The sequence below is a fragment of the Strix uralensis genome, chromosome 8, assembly GCF_047716275.1.
Source record: "Strix uralensis isolate ZFMK-TIS-50842 chromosome 8, bStrUra1, whole genome shotgun sequence".
Classification (NCBI taxonomy): domain Eukaryota; kingdom Metazoa; phylum Chordata; class Aves; order Strigiformes; family Strigidae; genus Strix; species Strix uralensis.
Window position 1 is genome coordinate 25,788,885 of NC_133979.1, and position 26,338 is coordinate 25,815,222.

Here is a 26,338-nt window from a genome sequence, read left to right on the forward strand (position 1 = left end):
CCACTGTCTGACCGCTCTTTCTGTGAAAAATGTTTTCCTAATATCCAGTCTAAACCTCCCCTGTTGCCGTTTAAAGACGTTCCTTCTTGTTCTGTCACTAATTACCTGTGAGAAGAGACCAGGACCAACCTCTCTACAATGTCCTTTCAGGTAGCTGTAGAGAGTGATGAGGTCTCCCCTCAGCCTTCTCCTCCTCAAACTGAACAGTCCCAGCTCCTTCAATCGCTCCTCATAGGATCTGTTCTCCAGGCCCTTCACCAGCTTCGTTGCCCTCCTCTGCACTCGCTCCAGCACCTCAATATCTCTCTTGTATTGAGGTGCCCAAAACTGGACACAATACTCCAGGTGTGGCCTCACCAGTGCAGAGCACAGGGGGACTATCACCTCCCTACTTCTGCTGTTCACACTATTTCTAATACAAGCCAGGATGCTGTTGGCTTTCTTGGCCACCCGGGCACACTGCTGGCTCATGTTCAGCTGCTTGTCAATTAGAACCCCCAGATCCTTTTCTTCCAGACAGCTCTCCAGCCACACCTCCCCAAGCCTATAGCCATGCATGGGGTTGTTGTGGCCCAAGTGCAGGACCTGGCACTTGGCCTTGTTGAAGCTCATCCCGCTAACGTTGGCCACCGATCCAACCTATCCAAGTCTCTCTGTAGAGCCACCCTATCCTCATGCAGATTTACACTCCCGCTTAACTTGGTGTCATCTGCGAATTTACTGATAATACACTTGCATGCTTCCTTAAAATATTCCCAATCTCATGCTTATTTCAACATCGGTAAGGTAACCACGAAATCAGGCAAGTTATATATAATTTTGGCACAAGTGTTATACATTAACGTTTTCTTCTGGAAGAATACTTCTGTTTCCTCTTTCATCTGTGGTTTTAGGAGAGGATGAAAATAGTGATCACGAGGTAGGAATTTTCTACTCCTTGAGGTGAAATATGTTGTTTTGGGGTTCTGGTGCCAAGCCAGTTACACTCCGACCAGCCTGTGCATCAAGCCTGAGTGCTTCTCCAGGGAGAGGGGGCAGCTGAGTACTGAAGGGAAATATCACTTCTATGCGAACACCATCTAGAGAACTTCACTGTTCTGGAGACTGTTGCTTATGAGCAGGTTATACCAATAATGCTTTATCTTTTTTAAGTGTCATGGTTAAAATATCCTGGGGTAGATTGTGCTCTCTCTCTCTCTGTTCAGTTCCTAGTAAAGGACAAGATGATAAAACTTCTGTACCTTACAGATGTTCCACAAGCATTCACTTAAAAGTCATTCTTACTGAGCTAAGATACAGCCCAGGTGTTCACGACTGTCCCTACCTGTATGATTTTTACAAATCCATTTTACTCACAATTTTCCTACTTGTGACGTTTTATTCCCCTCAGTATCACTTTGTGTCTCCAGCACCTCCTCCAAAACCACATTCTGATGGCTTCCAGGAATGATAGGCAATTTGAAAGGGTTTTTTTGGGACCCATCTCTGCTCTGGCTTCTCCAGAGAGATCCTCAGCAATCACTGAGTTTCCCTGACAATATCACATACAGAAAGGATGAGGAAAAGTTTATATGGGGATAATAACTTCCAAACTGTAGAAAGTGACAGAAGACAGCACCTTTTACTAGTGGATTTAGGTCTACCATGAAGGATGTATTGCATTTTAATATGTGTAGAAATCAAGCATTTCCTTTTGGCCTGAATGAGTTTTGTATTTGACTAATGGAAACAGCAAAATAAGAAAGGACCAAATGGAATTTTCCATGAGTCAGCACAGTGTGTTACGTGACTCTTGTGTGCAATATGCTGCATCAGTTCACAAAATAGTATGCTTTGGGATAAAAATGACAACAGTTACATAACGATATAAATTCTGTGGAGGAGATCTATGCCTACACTGCCATTTCACTGAGGGATTTGAGTCAGCCCAGGTAAAGGACCAAACATTAGACTTTAGCATTTGTGAATACAAACTGAAATTAGCCATGCAGAAGATGTGATGTTGCCAGGCCCTCCCAATGCCTACTTTCTGTTTCCTCATTGATCGTAATTGTGAACAGGTCTCTCTTTTTTTTTTTTTTTTTGGGGGGGGGGGGGGGGGGGGTGTTTTTTGGGTTTTTTGGGGTTTTTTTGTTCCAGGATTAGCAGCTCCTAGGTGTCAGCCAGGTTTACTGTGTTCAGACCACACATCCTTTTTCTGGATAACTGGCACAAAGCCAACGGGGAAGAAAGTCTTGTCTCTTCAGGAAAGCAGCTACACCTTTAATTTCACCCACAAACGATTACTGCTTGGAGAAGAGGGAACAGAGGGTCCTGTCCCTTGGGAGATAAGAGTGCAGCATATGAGTGTTACCAGTGCTGCTCTAGACAGGAACAGAAATATTTCCATTTATTTCAGTAACGGATAAATTAGACCCCAAACTATTTATGTGCTTGAGAATCTTCAAAATCCCTACCCTAGAATTTCACAGGGTCCACCAACAACAACAGTTGTCTGCTGTGGTGCAAAATCTGCTCACGGTAAATAATTACAAAGGTTTGTAAAGCTGCTGATTCTCCTGTCCTTTCCACTGAATCACAGTAGTATCACTTTTTTTTTTTTTTTTTTTTTAATTTCAGTGCTCTTAATCTTCTTGAAAAGTGAATAATTTGTTCTACCAAATACTATTTGAATAAATTTAAGGGCTGTTGTATTTGCTGGACAGTTATTTTGGTACAAAGCTCAGATATTTGTGTAACAAGATTTGCCTCTCATTTAAGTGGCTTTCTGTAACAAAACAGGTAAGTGTTCCCAATTTTTTTGAATCAAAATATTTTTTAGATCCTCAGGAACAGGAACTCTTTTTATTGCTTTTTAGTGGAAAAATATTCTATAAGACTAATAAAGTGTGCAATTTTTTTCAGATGTTATTAGGAATGGAATTTCACAACAAGAACTGAAAAATACACTGCACAAGAATGTACTTTGCAAGCAGAGTTCATCAAGACATACATAGGCAGATTAACATGCCAGCCTTTCATCTGGAAACATGATTTCATAGACCTTTGATAGTAACCTTGAGCATATGGTTAGTTTCCAAGGCATTAACACTAGCCTACAGGATGCATTTGTTATGCTGAGCTAATATGTCAATACTATTAAAGAGCTACAGCACTATCACAGTCCAAATAAAGTAGTGGTTGTAATTAAGGACCATTGTTCCCATCCAGGCACCTTAATAAATGTGGGTAGATTTTTCTGAAGTGCTTAATCTGTAGTACCTGGGGAATCTCCATATTTACCCTTTATCTGGCATACTTAATATATAAATATATCTAAGGTGTGGGTAACTTTTGGTCTTTCTAATTGTAATGGTGGTGAATGAGCTTCTTTTGAAGACACCTTGGTCCTAATTTGTCAATAAATTCCATGTAAAACCTCACACCCATGTTTCAGTTCTGTCAGTGTTAGTGAAGACAAACATTGAATCCCAGGAGACTGCTGCCACCATGCACTCAGTAGAATGAGTAAGTTATCATTCCCATCATAACTCTACAACTTCTACTCAGTTCCTTTTTCTTTTCATAAGTACTCAGGTGCAAGCCCAGACTACATTTTTCAGCTTGAAAGTGAGGTTGGAATTTTCTTTTCTTTAGAAGCTTCTGGTTAATTAAGCTATTTGGGATTTATGGAATTAAAACAGTTTTACAGTTTCATTTCAGTCCATGTTTGGCCAAGTTGCCCACCAAATAAAAAAGCATCTTACTGTGTAAAAGTGGAAACTTATAAGTGACTAATGCCAGCTGTTGGGGTATCACTGCTGCTTCGCTATTTTCTAGAAAAATACCCATATTTAAAAAAAAAAAAAATTGAAAAATTTACCACTGAACATAGCTTAATTTTCATTTTTGGTGGAAACAGACACCAAAAAGCAAACAAAAGACTTCTCAATACTTGCAGCAAAATAATTTTTTCATCAATTGCATTTTAAGAAGCAAAATAAATGGAAACATGCGAAGTTTCGGCATTAATCATAGCAATATCCAGAAATACAAGAATTACCAAAATGTTCATTCGTGTTTGGGTAGTGCTCACAATGAGACCAGAGTTACACTTTTTATCTACAGTGATAACTAGAAGACAGCAGTATTTTCTGCTATCTGCTATAAAAGAAGAGTAATATTCTTATATTTATGACTTAATTGTGCTAAAGGAACTTTCAGAATACCTTTCCTCAGTGCTAAGCCTGCTGTATTGTTTGAAGATAGGAAAAATAGATAAAAGAGAAAAGAACAAGAAAAAAGATGTAAAATTTAGTATCTGAACAATGCAGGCATGGAGTGCATGAATGTGTTAGAAAGTGAGCAATGACTGAAGTAAATGCCCATGTGATATGAATGTGAGTCTACAGGGAAAACATTGGAAGGTGAGAAAAAGGAAAACAATGCTATTGCAACATAAAGGATGGTGTACAGACAAAATGTGTTAGTCTGAATACTAAATGTGTTATGTGAATACCATACTTGAGCTGATTCCTATACTGCAGAGTGTTATGCTGTCATATGTCATCTGGGCTCCCTTTTCTGCTTATATTTACCATGCACATTAAATATTCAACTGCTTTTCACTGATGCGTGCAGTAATGCTGGCCTGTGAGGAGCCTTCTTGTCTCTCCCAGCTAAGACACATCGGATAACCTTATTGTCTTTGCACCCCAATGTTTTTGTACCTTATGTTATGACACATATTAAATGTGTTTCTTGCAATATTCTTTTAGAAGTTTTAGTTAAATCCTGTGTTTTGAATACAGACTAATAGAAAATAGCAAAGGATATTAAGGGGCTCTGAAAAACAACTGTAAAAATGGCATTGTGACATTTCCAATGACTTCCAGAGCAGAGCTGCTCATTTTACAAATCTAAAGATGTTTCTTCTTACCCCACATTTGACCTGGCACAGGAATAAAGCTGGGGTCTCTCTGGCTCCTACCATCAATGCTAACAATTCTGCCATGATCGCTGATCTACAACCATGCGAATGATGTGAAAACAAATAAATTCCAGCTTTTCCCCACTCAGTTATGCTGACTCTGCTAGGCTAATAAAAATAGTAAAAACTTACTTCCATTGATGAAATAATATTCTTTCAATAATTTATCGTCAGACTGTAGTAAGTTTACCTGTGCTGTACAGTCCTTTTCTCCAAATTGTTGACACGATGAGGGTTTTCTCAAAGTAGGGTACTACTGAGAATAAATCAGAAGTACCATGGAATACTCTTTATGTTTCCAGCAGCAGCCTTACAGAATGTAGATTATATAGACCGGACTGCTTATTTCCTTCCCACAGTCTGCTTCCTGCACAGATCTGAGGAGCATCAGGAAAACTGATAGGTGAGAGTCAGCTTCTCCCAGCTAAGACACATCAGATAACCTTATTGTCTTTGCATCCTAATGTTTTTGTACCTTATGTTATGACACATATTAAATGTGTTTATTGCAATATCCTTTCAGAAGTTTTAGTTAAATCCTGTGTTTTGAATACAGACTAATAGAAAATAGCAAAGGATATTAAGGGGCTCCTGTTGATAGGTCTGCTAACCCACAGCTTACTCCCTGCTTGGGAAAGCAAGCCAGCAGGAATGTGTCATGGGCTGGCTACGCTGGCCACGGTTGCTGGAGGATGAGTGCATTGGTTTTGAACAGCAGTTCAGTCCTCTCCTTTGGTCCTCAAGTAACGCTGGCTTCAGTATGATTGCAGAGCATGTAAATGAGTGGTTTTAAATATCTGTGATTTCATGAGGTTATATTATTGCAAGGCAAGGGCCTCAAACAGAGTGGAGTTAGCTACACAGGACAGGGAATTTCAGAAAAATGGTTTAATTTTGAAAATACTCTACTGTACATATTAGTCTTTCTCAACAGTATGCAAGAGCACTGGAGAAGACAAAAGTCATAGTAGATACAAACGTGCTCACTTACTAAGACATCAGTCTGATGCTCCCCAAGGGCTTGACCTGATCTTGCTGCCTGGAGCAACGGGCTGTTCAGCCACACCATACGAGGCGAACCTGGAGCTGACCTCCATGTATGGTGAGACCCTCTGCTCTGTCTCTGCAGGTTACAACAGCTGAGATAAGATTTTCAGTGACCCGGGGCACCCACAGCTCCTCAGTTGGTGCTGTGGAGGAGCAGTAGGTGAGTGGCTTGTCTGAAAATCAGCGTGGTAGCACTTCTCAGTTTCAGTTGACTTCCCCAGATTTACTTCTTCATTTTATCACAGTCCTGAGGCTGGAAGCTGAATATTATTGTCTTAGTGTTGTCAACATTGAACATTTAAACTTAAGCTAAGAAGAAGAATTATTACATTGCTTTAAAATAACTATATTTGAATATGAAAAACGTTTTTAAAAAATTCTGTCTTGTATTTTTGCCCTTCTATGTCTCTTACAGTCTTCTCCATGCTTGGGAGGGCCAGCAACTTATCTGCTTTCATGGAGGCTGGAATCTGTGCGTTGAAGCATAAATACCAGTCATCTAGGGCAGAATCGTTTGTTTAGATTGAAGGTGTTGACAATATTGCTATCCTAGATTCACAAATGAACAAACTCTGAGGTATAGAGGTGTCCTAACCATCTGCAGTAGGAAAGACTGTAAATTCAGGACAAGAACAAATCTATACTGATGACAAACAGACCAAAGTTCTTTCACTAAATACTCTCCCTTACAAGTATGTAAATCTTTACTTTGGGATTTTTTGTTCCTGTTTTTTGCATTTGAAGAAGCAGAATGCTAATGCTGCTTTTGCACTCCACCTCCTAATATTTGAGAAGTTTTCTGATGGAAAGAGGTGGTGAAACATTGGTTTTTTTCTTTTCAAATAATATCCTAAAACTCTTCTAAATTGTTTTGCGATCTCAAGACATAAACTGATGAGAGCAGTGGCTCAGAGCTAGTGCAGTGTAAAAACTAACCTGCATGGCTGTATTTGCCATGATATATTGTTCTAGGTCTTGAAAATAAAATATTGTTTATATTTCTGTGTATAATGGCAAGATAGAAGTATACAAGATGAAGACAAACAGGTAAAGCCACAATGAGATGGGGGGAAAATGATGTAGTTATTACATTCCTGATGTCCACATCTTTTAGTCAAATGGTAATTATCCATTAATATCCTCATAAGTATAAATATGTAAATAGCTATGGAATGCATTATTCATGAATCACCAGGCATTAATTATTGTAATTAAGTATCATTTGTTATGTTCATATTACTAACCCTAGCAGTTAATGAATACATTAACTAATCACTGTAGAGCAGAGTCAATCAAAATTCTGTGTGTCTGTGCTATGGAAGCCTGAGAGAGTTTTATTGAACTTAGATTCAATATTGAACATATCTTACATGTCTATCAGTGTATTTTTAATGATATTAAATGCGAATCATAACCTCCAGTGCATGATGCTTGTCCTTGCGCCCAGGAGGATGGAATGGTACCAACTGGAAGAGGATATGAAAGAAGTGGTGGTGCACATCAGAGCACATAGCAGTAGCTACCTTAAGCAGAACTTTAATTCTGGGACATGAAATTCACCACCACTTTCAAGTTTCATGTATATTCACATGTACAATAGGAGAGGGTGTGCTTTGTGAGGAAGTGATGTCCCAAAGGTGCAGCTGATAATAGTGTTCAAGAAACAATTTCAAAGTACAGACTGAGCTGTTCGCCAGTTGGTGCAGGGACACGGCTGCCTTGTGCCATCACAAACAGAACACAGCACCAGCAGGATGTGCTCCTGAGTCTAATGGGGCCTCAGGGCACTCCTGAAACGCAAAGTAAAATGAACAACCAAACTCTGCTATTTTTTTACTCTCTGGATATCTATTTTGGGTAATACTAATCTAAATAAGACAGAATGAAGATTTGCTGGAGTCTTTTTTGTTGCTTTTTTAGACTATAGTTCTTAGAACCAGGCTTTGTGGTTCTTGAAGTAGAAATTTTGAAGGATTTTTTATTGCAAACAAAATTTTCTTTATTTTTAGGGAGAATCACTAACTTGAGATACAAAAATTTAGTACTTGAACTTACAAGTAAATGGATTCACAGAATCATCTAGGTTGGAAAAGACCTTGAAGATCATCTAGTCCAACCATCAACCTAACATTGACAGTTCCCAACTACACCATATCACTAAGCGCTATGTCAACCTGACTCTTAAACACCTCCAGGGATGGGGACTCCACCACCTCCCTGGGCAGCCCATTCCAACGCCTAACAACCTGTTCGGTAAAGAAATGCTTCCTAATATCCAGTCTAAACCTTCCCTGGCACAACTTGAGGCCGTTCCCTCTTGTCCTATCACTTGTTACTTGGTTAAAGAGGCTCATCCCCAGCTCTCTGCAACCTCCTTTCAGGTAGCTGTAGAGGGCGATGAGGTCTCCCCTCAGCCTCCTCTTCTCCAGACCAAACACTCCCAGTTCCCTCAGCCGCTCCTCATACGACATGTGCTCCAGACCCTTCACCAGCTTCGTTGCCCTTCTTTGGACACGCTCAAGTAATTTAATGCCCTTTTTGTAGTGAGGGGCAATAGAAGTGCCCTCTCAACTGAACTTTTGGCTGTCAGGCCAGGAAAAATATTTGCAATGAAAGACGAAACCTAAATTCATCACTTCCAAACTGAAGCAGTTTTTTTTCTATTTTTAGTTTCACCAACATACTGTAGTTACATGCACCAAGTAAATCAAGTATTGGATCTAGTTTCTTAAAAATTAAATGTATTGGGAATAAGAGAATCCAAATAAGCATGCAACATCAAAGATATTTTCAAATTCACAAGTACATGGCTCTCTGTAGTTAAAATTGTGATAGGATACTGCTGGCAGAGTCCAGTTTGTATTAGAGAACCTGCAGAAGAGGGTCAGTCAGAGCCTGTGTTTTAAGGGTCAGAAGTAGGAACTATGGTCAACAAAGCAAATCCATCATTCCCTGTGTATACTTCCTCGGTGAAATACCTCTCATGTATTTTCCAAACACATTAAAAAAACACTTTCATTCATCCCACAGCTGATGCAAATCCCTTTACTCTGCCTTCCAGTACCCCCATAACTGCTGTCTTTTCCCTCTTTTCAGAAATCTTAATTCTGTCTTAAGCCCTAACACTGTTACTTCTCATTACCCATATTTCTGAATGACAGTCACTGGCATCTGAAAAACAATTTGAATCTCAGTATCAAAATATAGAGTGATCTATTACAGATAATATCAGTATTCAGCATCACAAGCCATACCTCCAGAAATCATGACCTTGCTTGTTTGCTTTCTTTCATTTGCATGTCTGGTATTCCTCCTCTAATTCTGAGCATATTGAGATGATGGTTTTTCAAGTTCTTTTCAACAACCAAAGTGGTATGATGCTTTTTTCTTGACTTCTTTTTTTTTTTTTTTTTAATGAATACTGAGATTTTCACAAAAGCATGAACTTGTCTGGGAGTTTGTGTTCTAAATAAAAAATCAAATATCAAAAAATTTGCAATAAAATTGTAACACTGGAGGTGTATGAAGATCTTGCTGTTTCACCTTAATCTTAAAGCCTTTTCAACCCCTTGAATTCTAAAAAATCTTAGCAGTTGGATCTATTTACATAATGCTTAGTGTCAGTATTCATCCAGCTGTTCAGCTGTTTTTTCATGTTTGCTTCTGTAGCTGTTTCCCTTTAAATGTCTTACATCTGCATTTCTTTTAAAAAACATATATTCAAGGAAGTTATTTTAATTAATCTGGCATTTGTTTATTTTTTTTAACCTTTTAAACTAGAAATATCTCTTAAACTAGAAATGTCTGTTCTTCACTGGGTGTGTTGGAAGACCTGTGTGTGGGATACATCCAGCCTATGGGCTATGATAGCTCAATGGAAAGGGATGACCCATCAAAATGTCAACAGAGACCTTGTAACGCTCAACAATTTTCTAGGTATTGACAGTACGTAAGGAGGAACCAAGTAATAAGAGTCACTTTAAGCCATACAGATAAAATCCCTTCCTCTCTGAATTGCTGGTCTGGGGGCTTGTTTATTTGTTGTGCTCTTAAGGTACCAAGGGCTGCCCGGCAGAAGCAGTCACCCTTGGTGGGTAACACAGTATTGTGGCTGAGGTGGTGGGAGTGGTTGAACTGCTTCGTTGGCAAGCACCCGCCTGGCCCTGCGCTGCCAGCGCTCCTGGAGAGCGTTTGTGGGGTGTACCTGTAAAGTGCAAATGTTCAGAAAACGTGGCACACTTAAAGCAAATGAATAGTCATTAGCAGAAAATGAGGAGCAGACATAAAGAGACAAAGGCAGAAGGTTTATTTTGTGTATAAAGGTAGGAAAGTTATGTACACGTGCACAATGTAGTTGAGAATACAGAAGTACAAAGAGGAAAGGAGCAGCATTTCGGAAGTCAGGGGATGTTTCATGATGACAAGGCATTAGCGGAAGGAGAGAATTCAATTACAGGTGTGTATTCAGTAAAAGAAAGAATGAACTCATGCTCTGCTAATATATTCTAGATGAGTAACTTACTGCTGTAAATCCATATAAAACCTCTATTTAATATTGTATGCACACTCATATCAAGTTTCTAGTATTGAAGAGAAAGTTTTGGAATCTCTATACAGATATATTCTTTGTTTCCATATTATGCATATAGATATAGTATGTCGGACATGCTGTTTTTACATATATTGCTTTCTAGCTTTCTTCAACATTAATACCAGGATGAAATTTTTGCTTATTGTAGTGTATCCTGTAGTCTATATTCTATAATGTACATAACAGTACAATTTACTTACGTGGGAGCTGAACTAAACCCAGTATGAAAAAGAACCCCAAACTTCATTGTGATTTTTTAAACTTTAAAAGAAACAAACTTAGTTTTAACAGCTTTGGTTAGTAGCATTAGTTTTTTCATTTGAATTTTCAAAATTTCTTATTTCTTTGCTTTTAGTTAACATTCTGAAATTATATGATAGTTTTCATTTCAAGTTATTTGTATTCAAATTTTTCATTTTTCATTTCAATAATATTGAACCAAGTAACATTTTTAGCTATGATTAAATGAAAGATACAGTTTGGAATAAAATTTCCAACATAATATGTTGTTTATTATTTTAAACTTCTTCCTATGAAAGAAAATTGACATTTTAACTCAAAACAAGGTGAATGTTTTAATTTTACTTTGTCTTTGATATTTTAAACCAAAATGCAAACCTTTCACATAGAAATATTGATTTCATTAAAAAAAAAACCCTCTTTTTCTCTGACATTGTAGGTTTGATCATTTTATCTGGAGTAAAAAACAGTTTTCCAAAACTATATTTTCATTGAAAAAAAATCCAAAATGGTTTTGGTTTGTTGTCTTTGCCTGTGTTATATAATTCACAATACTACATGTGATTCCCAGGAAGTAAGATAACTAAGCCCTACCTCTGACAGAATACATAGTTTTGTTTCTGACACTGCTACATTAATTTCAACCCCAGTGCTGGAACATGCATTCCCACCTTGTGTTTACTGATTGTTTGCAAAGAGGAAAGGATGTTTTATCTGAATGATTTTTTTTTTTTAAAAAAAGTAAAATAAGACATTAACAAGAAAATTACCCAAATCTCTTTTCTAGTATGATAAAGACAGCAAAGAATTTATCCTTGTGTACTATAATTATTATAAGTAAATACGTTGTGCTTAAGTTTTCATACTAAGGCAGGTGCTTGAGACAGGAATATGTGGCATATCACAGACATGAATCATGGGTTTTTTTCCACAAATGTGCAAAAAGTGTGGGATTTTTTGTGTTTGTTTTTTTTTTTTTCCCCTGAAAATAGGAGTAGACTTTTTAATAACATGAGTGTTGCTGCAATTATGCATAAAAATAACAGACTTTTGGACATTCATGAAAGGTGGGAAATAAAAAATAGAGGCTTGATCTTCAGGCAATTATTTCTGCTATATCCTGCCATGGCAAAACAGTAACCTTAACATCTCACTTATACACATTTTAAGGTGTCTTAATGCAGCCGTAGAATTAAAGGTGGGATTTGCTCTTCATGAACACTCCAAGTCCAATCCACAGCAGTTTGGATAGGACTGAAGAAACAGAGTCAGGTTTGAAGTGGGGGAAACTAATATCAGTGAGCTCAAGGACTTCTGCAATAGATCAGCTGTTCTCTCTGGAGTCATAAAACCTTATTGTATAGTGTTAGTCTTTTCTATAACTCTGCTACATGCCATATCACTTAATAATAAAACACCACCTTATACACACTTATTCTTTTGAATCATCACTCAAGGACACTATTTAAATGACTAAGAGGAGTACAGAATCTATACAGGTATGATCATGAATGCCCAGAGAAATGGGTGCACCTTTCACAAATGGTTTTTGCCTTAAAGAATTGTTCAGAAAAACAAAAACCTACTTTTCACTACTGTTTTGTATTTAACAATGTATTTCAGTTGTGTCTACACTCTCAAAGGCAGCTACACAGGTATTTTGCTATAGTATTTTTTGCTAAACCTCCTGGTATTCATAATTTTCAGGCCCCTTATTTTCATTCTTTAAAGAATCCATGGACAACCAACCTTGATTGTTTCCTAAGAAGGAAAATTCCCATATTTCTGTCTGATGACACTCGTATCTATTGATGAATAAATAACATAGATTTACTTAAAGTTGTAGAAATCTTTGAATAAACAACAAATCTATGATTTTAAAGTCTGATGGACTTAATGGGCCTTTCTTGAAAGAATAATCATGATGAAGATTAAGACGGCTGTATTTTATCTCCATATAATATATTGGAGGTGTACAGGCTACCAGAGCAGAGATACAGGAATAGTGATATCAGTGCAGGACTGCCACTAACTCAAATGGATGTGAGTGTCCTCAGTACATTGCCAATTGTTAATCCAAACCATTACCTAATCATTAAAAAATATCCTACATGATTTCACACATGTGAGACCTAACTGCCAAAGAAACAGCAATGAACATGGTATGTGATGCAAAGATAGTGACCATCTGTAAGATTTAATGGTAAAATTAACCTTTTTGAAGGCAGTGGGTCTTTGTTACTCATTGCAGTAGGGTTTGAATGCCACCATCAATAAATCTTATAGTTCTTGTTAATATGTATTGCCTGTTGGTGTGTCCCCCTGTTGCCCACTGGCCGAGTGTATGCAGTGAAACTCTTAGGTGGAGGTGGGATGAAACACCTTTTAAGACCTGCTAGCATTTGTTCTAAAATCAAGCGAAAGAACTAAACCAGATCCAAAGTGAGTCATAGAAAATTGTTCAAAGAATTATAAAACAAGTTTTAAAACTCTGATGTTTATATTGCTTTGCTAAGCTGTTTGGTCAAGGCATCTTTTGCTGCATTAAAATACAAAGATTTAAAGACTTCTTAATAGTCTTCCTGTTCACCCCACTCCACTGCTGGATCATCATCCATCCGTAGAATAAGATAGGAGAGAAGCTGAAAGAGATTCTGCCACAACAGTAAAGAGACAAAAAAGGAGAGGTCGCTTACATCTATTTCACAGCGGTCTCCAGCATAGTTCACGTCACAGAGGCAGTGGAACTTGTTGAGTAGGTTCTGGCAGAGGCCCCCATTCAGACACGGGTCAGAGCTGCACTCGTCGATGTCCTTTTCACACCTAGGGGAAAGACTGCAGATAGTGAGCATCTGAAATCACAAATCAAATGCATCGAACAGGCACATTTTTAATTCAGAAACTTTAGGAGAAGGGAGAAGAGGAGGCTATATTTGAAATCTGTGGTATATTTCTACACGTGTTTATGATTTTATTAACTACCTGATTAGTCACACTCAAATCCTGAACTTCCTGTATTATTTTCAAACACAGATAGTTAAGCTGGAAATTTCATCTCTGTAAAGCATTTCATAGTTAATGGTGCTTAGCAATGTGAAATTAAAGTTTTTGTATGATTTTAGAACTAGACTGTTGCAAGTCCTGCTGACAGCTTGCTTATCCATTTTCATTGTTCCAGGGAGCTGAGGGCACATTTTCCTTCTCAGTAGTCTGGATGTAAGTCAAATGCGTGTTTTTCCCAGCTGACTGCTCCTGGGAATATTCACCTGCTTTTTTATTTTTCCCCTCAATTTGAAATGCCAATAGATCCTAGCAGAATGTCCTATCCATTCTCTTGACATGGGCCCTGAGAATGGTAAGAATGATGCAGAACAGGGCTTTACAAGCCTAAATATGTATTGTTAAATGTTTTTGAGTTAATTCTGATGATAAAGAAAATTTGAGTTCTCATAATTTCTCAAGGTAACCAGACGAACATTAATGAGGAATGTGTGAGATTGTCAGAAAACTAGTCATTATTTGGTGATTTTTCTGCTCTGACAATGTTCCCTTTTAATTCCCTCCTCCTTTATTTCAAATAACGCTTACAGTTAATCCTAATTTTTCTAGATAAAAAAACAGGTTTATTCTTGAAGAAGAATGTAAGAAACTTCCTCTGAATTATAAGGAATTGCTTTATTGAATCATATTCATAACCATGCAATAAATTGTTCATGTTACATTAGAGAAGAGCAGTTCTTTATATTAAACACTTCTATCTGATTTTCTTTATTAATCTCTAAAAATGTTTCAGCAGTTTCCCTCAGTGGTAAATTATAGTTATATACTTTAAAAAGCTAAATGAAAGTATTTATCCAATGTGTAAAGATTGTATAGATATGAATTTATCTATGAAAATAAAAAAAAACCACCCCCCCAAATCTTCCAGGCAATTAGGCACTGGAATCCAACTGAGTTTCAGGAACACTTAAAAACCTAACTCCCTTAGGTAATTTTGAAAATCCTAGCCTGAACTGAATAAAAATTTGTTTTCAAGAGACAGCTATATGTTCTTTTATGAAGAACAATCTTTTCACATTTCCCTTTCCACCTATTATTAAGTTCATTGGGCTTTTTTTGTGATCCCAGGTCAATTGATTGACATGGAAAGATACTATTTTCTCTATACTGTGCTCCAATGGCTTTCTGAGGGATGAAATATTGTCTTAAAGGAAAATGCCTGCTTTATCAATCTAATGCATAAATACACAGAAGGTTTTGGGTTTAATTTTCTTATTAACTGATATATTTGAATTTGTTCTGAAAAAAAGGAGTGAAATTTTCTCATTTGGTATATTAAGATCTACAAGCATGGAAGTACTACTGGTTTATGGTTTGAGAGCCTGGAGGAAAAGAGGACAAATAGTCAATTTTAGATATTGGAGAGGAATGCCTTGCTGTGATAGTCAGTTAAAGCGCAGCATGCTTGGTACAAGGCTGCTGTTCAATACGAGAATCATGGGAACCATAAAATAGAGATTACTGCCAGCCAGTGGGATGGATGTAAGGAAGGCTCATTCCCAAAGCTGTAGTTAGCAAGTTGCCTGGCAGGAGAAGAAAGAAGGAAAAAGTACTTTCCTTCTACCTTGAAGTCCCAAGAAATATACACACCAAAGAAGTGTCTAAGAATACGTTTTTACTTTTTTATATTTTATTTTATTTTTTCACCTTTTTTTTTAATATTGTGAGGTCCGGCTGAGTTAAACAGTACAATGCAAACATGTCTGCCAACTATACTGTGCATTGAGTGGGTGGAAATTTTCATTTCATCTATCTTTTATAGCTTACTGTACTATTTCCACAAAATCAAGGGGTTAATAAGTTTTTTGAAAGAATTAAAACCTTTTGTTGAAAACTTGGTGTTTGCAGAGCCAGCATGTTCATCTTTTGGGTATTGTACTCTGATGTAATGCTAATTTCACTAAGAGCACATATGGTATTTCCTTTCTCACTACCCAGAAAGATGCTCTTACCTGTTCAGATTATATTATGGCTGGGACAATGTCTTCCTACATTTCTACAACACCTAATACCCTGAGGCTGTCAGGCCTCCCCTGCTCCAGAGCTGTTTGTAGAACATTATCAAATGGTAAGTGTGAATTGCTACATAACAATAACAATATGCTACAAGATACAAATTTCACTGTGAGGAAGGCCACTCTGTTTCAGACTAAACTATAACATGTAAAAAGTATTTCTTAACTTCTTTTTAAAATAATAATTCTGTTTTCATACTTCAACATTTAGTAAGAAAGTAACAAGCTGCAATACCACCAGGTATTTCATCTCATACCATCCCTGTGAAAGAATAGATTGCATAATCTCAACACATACATGTGAAAATTAAACAGCTTTGCATATTCATGTGTCCATGTATTGTAGCTGATTTTCATATATATGAGCAGGATATATGTGTTTATGTGTCCCCACCAATGGAAAGATAACATTCTAGCTTGTCACATATAAAATTGGCATGCAAGCCAAAAAACAGGCACATAGAAGCAAGTGTACAATGTTGTCTAAGAAATAATATCTTGCACTGGAGTTAGTGGTGCTATATTGGATTGAATCTTGCTGCATTAATTTGTCAATTTTGTCTAAGTAAAACTGCTATACTTTCAGAACCTCAGAGTCACTCAAGCAAGGAACTGCTGAACTTAAACAGCTGCTTTGTCTGTATTTTTGCAGGAGGCCAAAACCCTTGTGGCTGTTACCCTCTGGACCCTTCTGGAACACTTTTTGGAAGAATTGTTCCACAAAGATCTGCTGGGCAAAGCATCTCACCGTTCTCCAGCAAAGCCCGGCAGGCAAACACATGTCAACTCGCCGTTGAGATTGGTACAGTTGCCATAGTTGAAACATGTGAGGTTTCTCTCTTCATTCCCACAAACTGTATGTGGTAATCTTCTGTACCTAGGTAAGTAAGAAGGCAATGGCAGTTATTCTCACTTTCCTTGTTTCTGGATGTCTCATGCTCTCTCAGCTTTTCGTTTGACTCTAGTTCACTGCTTTATTGGAAAATAGATCTACCTTGCAAATTTGTTATTTGAATCAGAATCTAGTACTGTTAGTCTCCAAATAGAGGGAGCAGTGCTCCTGCTCACAAATACTATTCAATACCAATGGGAAAGGCATTACATTTTACCTGAAAATGAACACACAGTTTCAGGGGCTGCACATACTTAGTGTCTCCTTGGTTTCCTCTTTGGAAGGGAAACCCCACATCTGTGTGCATTGACATGCCTGGTGCCTGGGATACTCGGGGTGCTCAGGGTAAGTGGTAGGCAGCAACTGAACTGGGGGGGCAATGCTGTTACTGGCTAGGGTATCATCCAAAGGAAAGACAGCAGCAACTGTCAGACTCACAAAACATGTTTTGCTTAACTTTTTTAATTTGCTGAATTTGGTTTTCCTTTTCCAAATATTTACTGGCAAGTTAATGATTCATTTCTTAGGAAAAAAACAAAAAAAAACAAAAAAACCCCCAAAAAACCCAAACAAAACAACACTGTACCTACATTATTGACATGGCTCTATTTGATACCAGCTTGGTAGAAGAGTTCAAAAAAGTGACTTACCATACATGATAGACCATATTGGGCCAATATAAGGAATCTTCAAACCTCAAGATGTCCTCACTACTCAGAAAAAGTCAACAGAAATTGACAGTTGTGTAATTATAGCCTAAAAGACTGTGGTCGGGCAGCATGAAGATGATTGTCTATTTGCATCCTTCGGGATGCAGCAGACTGAGTTTGCTGGAGTCCTCTAGAAGAAGGAGAAGGATTTTGCCTTCTCTGAAAGCAACAGGACATGCTCAGAAGGGAGAAGTTTATGGTGTGCAGAGAAGGGCAATTAAAGGAGGGGAGGAGCCTGCAGCCTTTACAGGGGAGTGTCTGAGAAGAGTAGGAAAGAGGCATGTGAGGAGTCTCAGAAGTGATGGGAAGAGTGGGCTGTGTGGTGTCTGCAGCCACCAGGACTGCTGGGCTGAGAGAACAAGCCTGGAGGAAAAGATTGACCTAGCAAATATGATATCGTGGGGAGAAAAACTTCTTTATAAGCCCTTACAAGCCCTCCTGTTGTTATTTTCTCTTACCCACCAACTCTGAATTTCTGTACTTATAGTTCTAGAGGTCTATTACTCTAATAAAATATAGTTTTAGATATTCAAAACCTTTAAAATAATTTTTTCTGAAAAAGAATGTAACTTATCTATCTCTGAGCTCTGGCAGACTTGCAATCCTCTCATCAGAGAGTTCATAGGACCCAGGCTGGCAGCAGAGAGGGTAGCAGAGCTGTGCCTTGTTCCCTGTCTCCTTTCCTCATCAGTCTTTGCCTGAGCTACCAGCTCTACACTGCCTCGGTCCACATCTAATTGGTCTGTGCAGCTTTCTGTACTGCAGACTCTTTATACATTAATTCTACAGCCATGATTGATATATAGATAGATGCATAACATCTGTGTTTAAAATGGAGAAAAGAGTGATGTAAGAAGACACCTGACAAAATCATATGGATCTGCCTTGTTTATAGTACCTGCAAAATTTTCCTGTGAAGTTACCAGCACACAGGCAAGAATATCCATTAATACCATCAACGCAAGTGGCCCCATTTGCACACTGGTGGCCACGGCAGTTGTCTATGTCCTCTTCACAATTTACCCCTGTATAACCAGGTTCACAACTGCACTCATAAGAGGTGATCCCATCAGTGCAGTTTCCATGAATGCAGGGGTTTGAAGAGCATTCATCGATGTTGACTTCGCAATGGGTGCCAGTCCATCCTTTGGGACATATGCAATGGTAGGAAGTATAGGAGTCTTCACATATCCCCTCATGCAAACAGGGATCTGAGCTGCAGACATCTACCTGCAAACAGCCAGTACGAGCAGGGTTTGCGGATATTTTGAGAAATTGCTCCTCTTGAGGTTTTTTAGTAGGAATGTCAGCATTTTCAAAGTATGAGAGATAAATGCCACTGATTTCTATGGTGCTCATACATCCTCGCAGGCCATCCAGACTGTCAAAAGCCTTGTCAGCCACATAGATGTCTGTCTCTTCTCTTAAAAAGTTGAGGCTTCCTGCGGCAGTTGTGCTAGTTGCAATGTCTTTCTTGTTATCTATATCAATGTGCCATCTAGAGAATGTGGAGAGGGGCTCTACCATAGAGACCGTCACTTGATGCCATTTCCCATCGCTCACAGGCAGTGAACTAGCAAGGGTCAGTTTATAAAAGCTGTTGCCACTTTGTAACTGAAAGAGTAATTTGGAGTTGTGAATACTGATGGTAACAAACTCTGGCTCCTTCTCAGCGTACAGCAGTATCACGTCAGTGTCCCTAGTTCGAAAGCCAAATACGATATTGGTGAGGTCTCTGCTGATTTTTCCATTGCTTCTGTAAAATATCGCACTGCTTCGTCCACTAAACGCTGCGTTAGCAAGACCTGTGCAAAGATAATAATTGAGAAACCAGGGCAACTTTAAACCGATACATGTGGAAAAATATCTCTTTGGTGCCCCATGCTCCCTGTCATGTAAATCCTTTTGAGTTTGCTGAAAAACAGTCAAATTCCACCAGTGTTTCAGTTATCCTTGCCTGCCCCTTATGGATACAGAAATTGAAGGGCAGTGCCAGCACCAGCTATACTGACATCAAAAGTGTGTTGCTTTGTATCATCTCAAGTTATTGTTCTAAAGATACAGTTCTACATTAGTCTTATCTCTCTTTATCTTCTTTAGACAAAGAGAAGGAGGTGGTCGTAATTATATACAACTCAAACCTGAGGCTGAGAGGGTACTTCAAAAGAAGATATATATACAATTTTATGCTCATTCCTTAAGTATGGGCAGCTAGTTATTCCCCATGACAGGTCCGGATGGACTGAACCTTTGTTCTCAATTTCTCTTTTCTTGGGTACAGCACTAAAGAAGTTTTAGAACGTATTTGATTGGACCCTAATTTACTTTCACTGATGCAAAAAGGATGAAATTAATTGAAGTCAGTTGGCAAAACTGCCCCTTCAAAATCAATGTGAGGAGAGTTGTGCCTGTCACGTTTAAAGCCAGCTTCTCCTGCTGTGTATGCCCTGCCACAGCCCTACTGACAGCACTGAGCCTGTGCTTGTAGGACTGGGAGAGCAGCAGAGTACTCAGTTTGCACTGCTGTGAGTGAAAATTGATGGGCAACATTGTGGCAGTTTTATGGACATCTTCACAAAGGTATTTGACATCTTTCATTAGCATGATTTCTACTAAAATGCACTCACTTGCTGGGCTGTAAATTTGCACGTTCTGAGATTTATGAGGATTATAGACAGGAAGGAGGGAGAGGAAGGAATGTCTTCTGTCTGTACTTCAGACAAATTTAGCTTTGCAAGATCCTAGCACTGAGATAAAGTAGGTTTCTGAACTATCTCTGGGCTCAGTAAATCTTGATAAAAAGAACCCCTGGGAGTCCCAGTATGAAATTATTGACTGTATATCCTGATACGAAGGCAGCAGAGGTGTAACAACGTTGCCTGGCACATCAAATGTGGTGTCTTTCTCACAGGAAAAGTTTCCTCAGAGGAAACCATACTAAAAATGAAAGTCAGAGCTTTTCAAAATTATTTGTGATTTTTTTAAATGTCTCATAAAACTGAGTTTTTTAAGCTCATAAAGCTAAAATACTCCTGTAGAACTCTTACTAAGTCCTGAGCACAGCAAACCATCTGGATGTGCTTTCATTCTCATCTGTGACACTGCGCATACAGTTTTGCTGTTACTTGATGTTCCCCACATCAGTGTCCTATATTGGCTTTTTCTCTTATTTTGGAGAGCATGTTTTACTAAAGGGCTTGCTAATCATAGCCATCTAGGTGGAACTATAGCCACAGCCCCTGGCAAACAGCTCTTTTTCTGCCTTGGCTTAAAATGGTACCCAGAGCGTAAGACCAGGTTGGCAGAGAACTCCCTGGCCAGTAAAACTCGTATTTCTCATTACCATGTGTTGAACAATAAGAAGTCTATGCTGTAGCTAAGAAAACAACTAGTTAAAAATACAGTTCTGTTGTGCAGGAATTTTTGAATATCCTTTAAGGAAACTCCCTACTATTGCCACATAAACAAGCACAGAAATCTAACAGTGTAAATGACCTTGAGTTTAACAAAAGGAAACAGTTCAGATACTTTTTACTTCTCTGTCTGTGTGTGTTTATATTCTACCATAATATGCAATAGTAAAGTTTATGAGAGAAAGTATTTTGATGTTATCATTAAAGATGTCTATTAGAGAAAGTGCAATTATTTTAATTTCAGTTATAAATTTTAACAAGCGCTGCAATGCTGATTCTAACAATCTCAACAAAAATAGCACCATATTTGTCTGTCAGCAAATTGTCTATGATAGAAATCTTTTGTTGACCAACCTTCTCATTCCTAAGAGTCAGCCATTCTAACAGCTTCCATCAGACTCTGTGTGTATTTATCTTCCTTCACAGCATTGTTAGGGCTTTCTTTAATAGCAAACATAAAAAATATTGCTTAAAAATCCTTACTTGTTTTTTTAAATTCCACTCCAGGGTGGGAAGGAGAAGGAAAGAGATATGCAGGGTGGCTAATGTTCTTAAGATGGCTAATGATCATCAGTTTTCAAATAGACTGATTGGCATGCAGGTGCTTGTTATGAAGATACTAGTTGAATAACTGTACTGCTGGTATTAAGGTGACTTTCTTAAAAGATATTTAACATTTAAGAAAATCAAATGATGCAATGTATGTCATGTATCTTGTCTTTTCAAGAGGATGGAGAACATCCTAAGGTTAATCCAACACTGGATATCCTCTTATCTCTTTGCAGTAGAGTATGAAGGGTACACTCACACTCTGTCAATGTACTATTCTGTTGTACAACCTCAACAAGTTGTGTTGAATAAGTCAAAAGCAAAGGTCCTGTAAACGTCGGTGTCTGTGTCAAGGGCTCTGCTTAAAAATTTCCGGGTTTGGTAGGGCAGACTCTTCCTGTTAATGTTACTTACAATTGACATAATTATTTTAATACAGAAATAACATTAGAATGAACTTTAAAGGCAGTGAATATTGAGTTTTAAGGAAATGCTGATGAAATTTTCTATTTTTTCTAATATCCAGAGATGATAGGAATAACTGAAATGTACCTACATTCAAATCCTTGGTGCACCAGCTGGCATTGTGCTTCATGAGGACAGGGCCCAAGTTCACACCACTTAACTTCCTCACATGCCTTCCCTGCTGTGTTAGGGGGGCACGTGCAAGTGAAGTCATCCCAGATTGAATAGCACACACCACTGTTGTGACAAGGGTTGGACTGTGGGGAAAGAGAAGAGACAACCTAAGTATGAATAAAAGCTGGTGGACTCCCAACTCTAAGGATAGGGGACTGTTTGGCAAAAAAGCTTTCTGTTTATTTCAGATGGAAAGTTATAAAGACCAGTACTATGACATCACAGCATGTTCAATAATTGGTGAAAAACAGTATTTCAACCTTAAAATATTTTAATTCTCCCTGATGCAAATACATTTTGCAGCTGATATTCATCATATAGAGCATAACTCAACAAAATCTGCTCTTTCTAGCATTTTTACATGTTTTCCTAAGATGTCATTATCATCAAATAATGTATGGGAACATATGAAAAATTAAAAAGAATTAAATTAAAAGAAATTTCCCATTATAAACATGTGAAAGTCCTCTGAAAAATGTCATTCTTACCTTGCAGAGGTTGTCACCAGTGCAGCCTTGGGTGACATTGATCAGAGTTCGGTTGATAAGTGAATTCAGTGGATTGGTGATGGGGAAGAATTCCAGTGGCTGGTTATTCAGTCTTACATCTTGGATGCAGCCTTTGAAATACCTGCCATTTCTATCAGTTTCTTTGTTATCTGGTAAGCCTCCGATGTAAAGAATATCCTTACTTTGGATGGTTAGTACTGGAGTAGAAATAAAGCCCAGGTATTGAGAGGACTGGAACAATTCCATCTTATTTGGTTCTATTTTTACTGTTATTAAGTAAAAGTTTCCATCATTCATGGAGTGTTTCCCTAATAACTTCATGGAATTTAGAACTAACATTTTGAGTTTCCCACCTTCCAAGTAGACTCTTACATAGAGGTAAGTACTGTTTCTCAAAGCCAGTAACAAACCAGAAGATTTGCGTGTTCGGACAAACATTGATATGTTCAAATTTTCATTCTGAGTGGCATCAACAGGAAAAGCAGCATAGCCTGGGGAGTCCTCAGATCCAAACCGGCCTGGAATGTACTCTTGAGGTTAGCAATATGGGAAAAGATAAAAAAGAAAGAGAAGGGAGAAAGATAAAATAGTTAGGGCTAAATGACAGGGGAACCAATGTAATGATCAAATAGCTACTTCTGGTAATATTTACGTATGGTAGTAAGATGTGCTGGTATTTATGGATGAATAAAGACTTGATCCAGCTGTAAATATCTTCTATTTCAAAATTCCTGTTGGCTTCCATGGCTGTAGCATTAAACTCTGGTACAGGACCAGATGTTATATTATTGGGCATATTTTTCCCCTTTATCATGCTCTGTGTAATGCTGTGTTTTCAAATGGTTAAACAAGGACAGATTTCTACAGTTTCCTGGATTGGTCCTCAGAAAGATCATTTTGAAAAGAACCTAGGTGCTTTGATCCTCTGATGACCATGGAAGTTACTGTAATTCTGGGACTTTGTGATATTTTTTGTACTGATTCCAATCCTAGAAATAGACGAAAGCTGCTCAGCAAACCCCTCGTGTAAAACCTCCATTTGATGGTGCATGGCCTCCCCAGTTCTCTGACAGACTTTCTGTTGCTGGGGCTCAATACATGCTCATATGCATCAACTTGTATCCAGTTATGAATCTTGCTCAGTCCTGTGAGTGCCCATAATGCTATGGTGTCATGGGGGAAAAATGATTCAGGATTGAGTAAGACTTTTTCTTTTTTTTTTTTTTTTTTGTGCTTATCAATTAAAATGATTAAACCAAAACCATCTGTCTCTCTCCCTTACTCTTTATTTTCAGTAATGATTTTCAGACTTGTAAGGATACCAAATATGTAGCCCAAACCGTATTTTATTCTGATGAATCATCTCGTTAAAGCACAACAAAGTGTTTCTATTTTTACACTTTTAAGTTTCGTGATCTTGTCCTCAATATTATAGACTTCCTGCCTAAACACTTTCAAGAGCTATTTTTAATATATTAGATTCATAGAAAGAATAAACCAACTTTTTAAAAAATGCTCACATAGCTAAAGAGACATTCCTCTTTTGTGCAGTAAAACTCCTAGAGCAAGACCTCATAGGCCAAGTTTCTGCCTGCAGCACTACTTTTTTTTATGACTACATTAAAAAACCCAATGAAAATAGGGACTGACTGTGAAGCCCCAATAGACCCTTAATAACCACACTGCACTACTATGTGGCATGGTAATATTGTTTAGCAACAGGAATAAATCCCTTACTTATTCCTAAACAGACAATTTCAGAAATAAAGTATATTTGAAATATTTTAATTCTATTAATAATATTACCTATATATCTACATCTGCTTCTTAAAACTATGGTATGTAGAGATAAATACTTGTTGAAATGGGTGTTTTGAGGCATTAAATCTCTTTAAGTTATATCTTCTCTGTAAGTTGGTACTAGAGAATGAGACATTTTTTCATGAGGGTAAAAAAATTTCTGCTGGAATGAGGATTACACATTTGCAGTATTAGAAGGAAGCAATCTTCAAAAAGGTATTTAATGTTTACAACTACTTTGTTACATTTCTCTATTTATAAATATACATATATATATATCATCTATCTGATCTTCTGTTTGATGAGATGACTAGCATCACCTTGGTCAATATTAACCTCCTGAGTCACAACATCTGGATGTTGATCAAAATGAGTCAACATCTGTTTGTTATTTTGTATATGTAGAGAAAATATTGCCTCTTGTCAATTAAATACTTGGCAGCAACTTTTCTTCAAAAAGACACTAGCTTTTCTTAAGTTATCCTTTACCGCAAGTCTCCCCCACTCTGCCTTTTAAGAAACCTGCCACAGTCTTTTAAATATGGCATATATCTAGAACCTATGTATCAAAATGGCATGGTGCCATGATTTGCAGGGAATATTGTGGTCAGCAGGAAAAAAAAAAAGCATGCTTTCTAATCATTCTCAACGGTTCTAATGCCAGTATAAGCCTCTCCTGGCCCTGACTGGTTTTAATTTTGCTTCATATAAGGAGGCAAACATATTTACCAGATGTTGTCCTATACTCCAAAGTTGCTTTCCAAATCTTTGGATAAATTACAGCGAGACTTCAAAGAAGTCTGTTACAATTACCTCTCAGACTTTGTCATTTTGCAATAAAACCAAAAAGAAAAACTATTGAAAAGTATTGATAACTATTAAGTAAAGCATACAAAATGAAATTGTATTTAAACATTTTGAAATGCATTTCAAGCTACAGCTTTCTGCAGCAATGCATTCATCAAAACCCCTGGGGCCAGTTGTTCAGCTGATGTAAATCAATGTAGCTTCACTGGCAGCAGTGCAACCATGCCAGTTTACACCAGTTTAGGATCTGTCCATTCCAATCTGACCATGGCTCTGCTGTTGCACTTCATTTTTTCCAGTCTACTTGGCAAATACATATACATAAATGTATGTATGTATATGTGTGTATGTATGTATTTCTTTCTCCCTAAATATTACTATGATTGAGTGTGTGTGAATAGTTAGTAAGGGAGCAGAGAGGGAAGCAGGGGCAAGGGCACTACATGGAAGACTCAGTCCTGTAAAATTTTCTTAAACAAAACTGCTTGTTTGAAATCCCTAAAACTTTTGCTGAGAAAGGATGGCAGAGTCCACCCCAAAATGTTCCTGAGTGTTGCTCCATTTACAGCTCCAGAGGGTTTCACACACCGGATGGTATAGCATTGAGCTGGGCAAGGACCTCCCATTCTCCTACTTTGCCTCAGCCTGCTCATGGAAAGATCATTTGTAGCAGGGAAAGTGCTACGAGCATCTGCAGCTTTTGCATGCCTGCTCGTCACTGCCAAAGAGGCTGTTTGCTGAGATGTGCTCTTTTGTTTGCTGAAATATGGACAAGTTTCCCTCTGGTCACCAACCAGCTCTCTGGTAATGCAGTGGTTCTCCAGAGCTGCCCTGGGACCAGCAGAGAGATGAATGGGCCCTGTTTCGAGCCTCTGAAGCCCTGCCTTCCCCCTTGGGCTAATCAGATTAAGTTAATAGTATAATCTTGTTCATTTTTTAAAATTGGAATCTGTCTTTTTTTAACTTGCAGTACTTTTGCTTGCCTTTCATTGCCTTAAATGAGTTCCGTTATAAAAGCCTAGAGAGCTTGAGGATAAACCTTTCAAAGAACGCTTTGAAAGTAAGACTTAAACTCCAAGTGACTTGGTTGCTTTCTA

At 38.0% G+C, this 26,338-nt stretch overlaps 1 protein-coding gene across 4 annotated transcripts in view; it reads right to left on the reverse strand.

Moving 5' to 3' along the window:
* Positions 1-26,338, reverse strand: part of CRB1 (crumbs cell polarity complex component 1) — a 107,185-nt gene that overhangs the window by 13,368 nt on the left and 67,479 nt on the right. For 3 of the 4 annotated variants that reach the window (XM_074876753.1, XM_074876750.1, XM_074876752.1), the window contains exons 7-11: positions 22,614-23,164; positions 22,043-22,208; positions 18,423-19,329; positions 16,671-16,799; positions 13,544-13,670 (exon numbers count right to left, since the gene is read on the reverse strand). In XM_074876753.1, coding sequence (XP_074732854.1) covers positions 13,544-13,670; positions 16,671-16,799; positions 18,423-19,329; positions 22,043-22,208; positions 22,614-23,164 — 1,880 coding nt within the window. Of the gene's footprint in view, positions 1-13,543; positions 13,671-16,670; positions 16,800-17,031; positions 19,330-22,042; positions 22,209-22,613; positions 23,165-26,338 lie in introns of those variants that run through there. The other variant, XR_012629893.1, reaches the window with a different exon arrangement.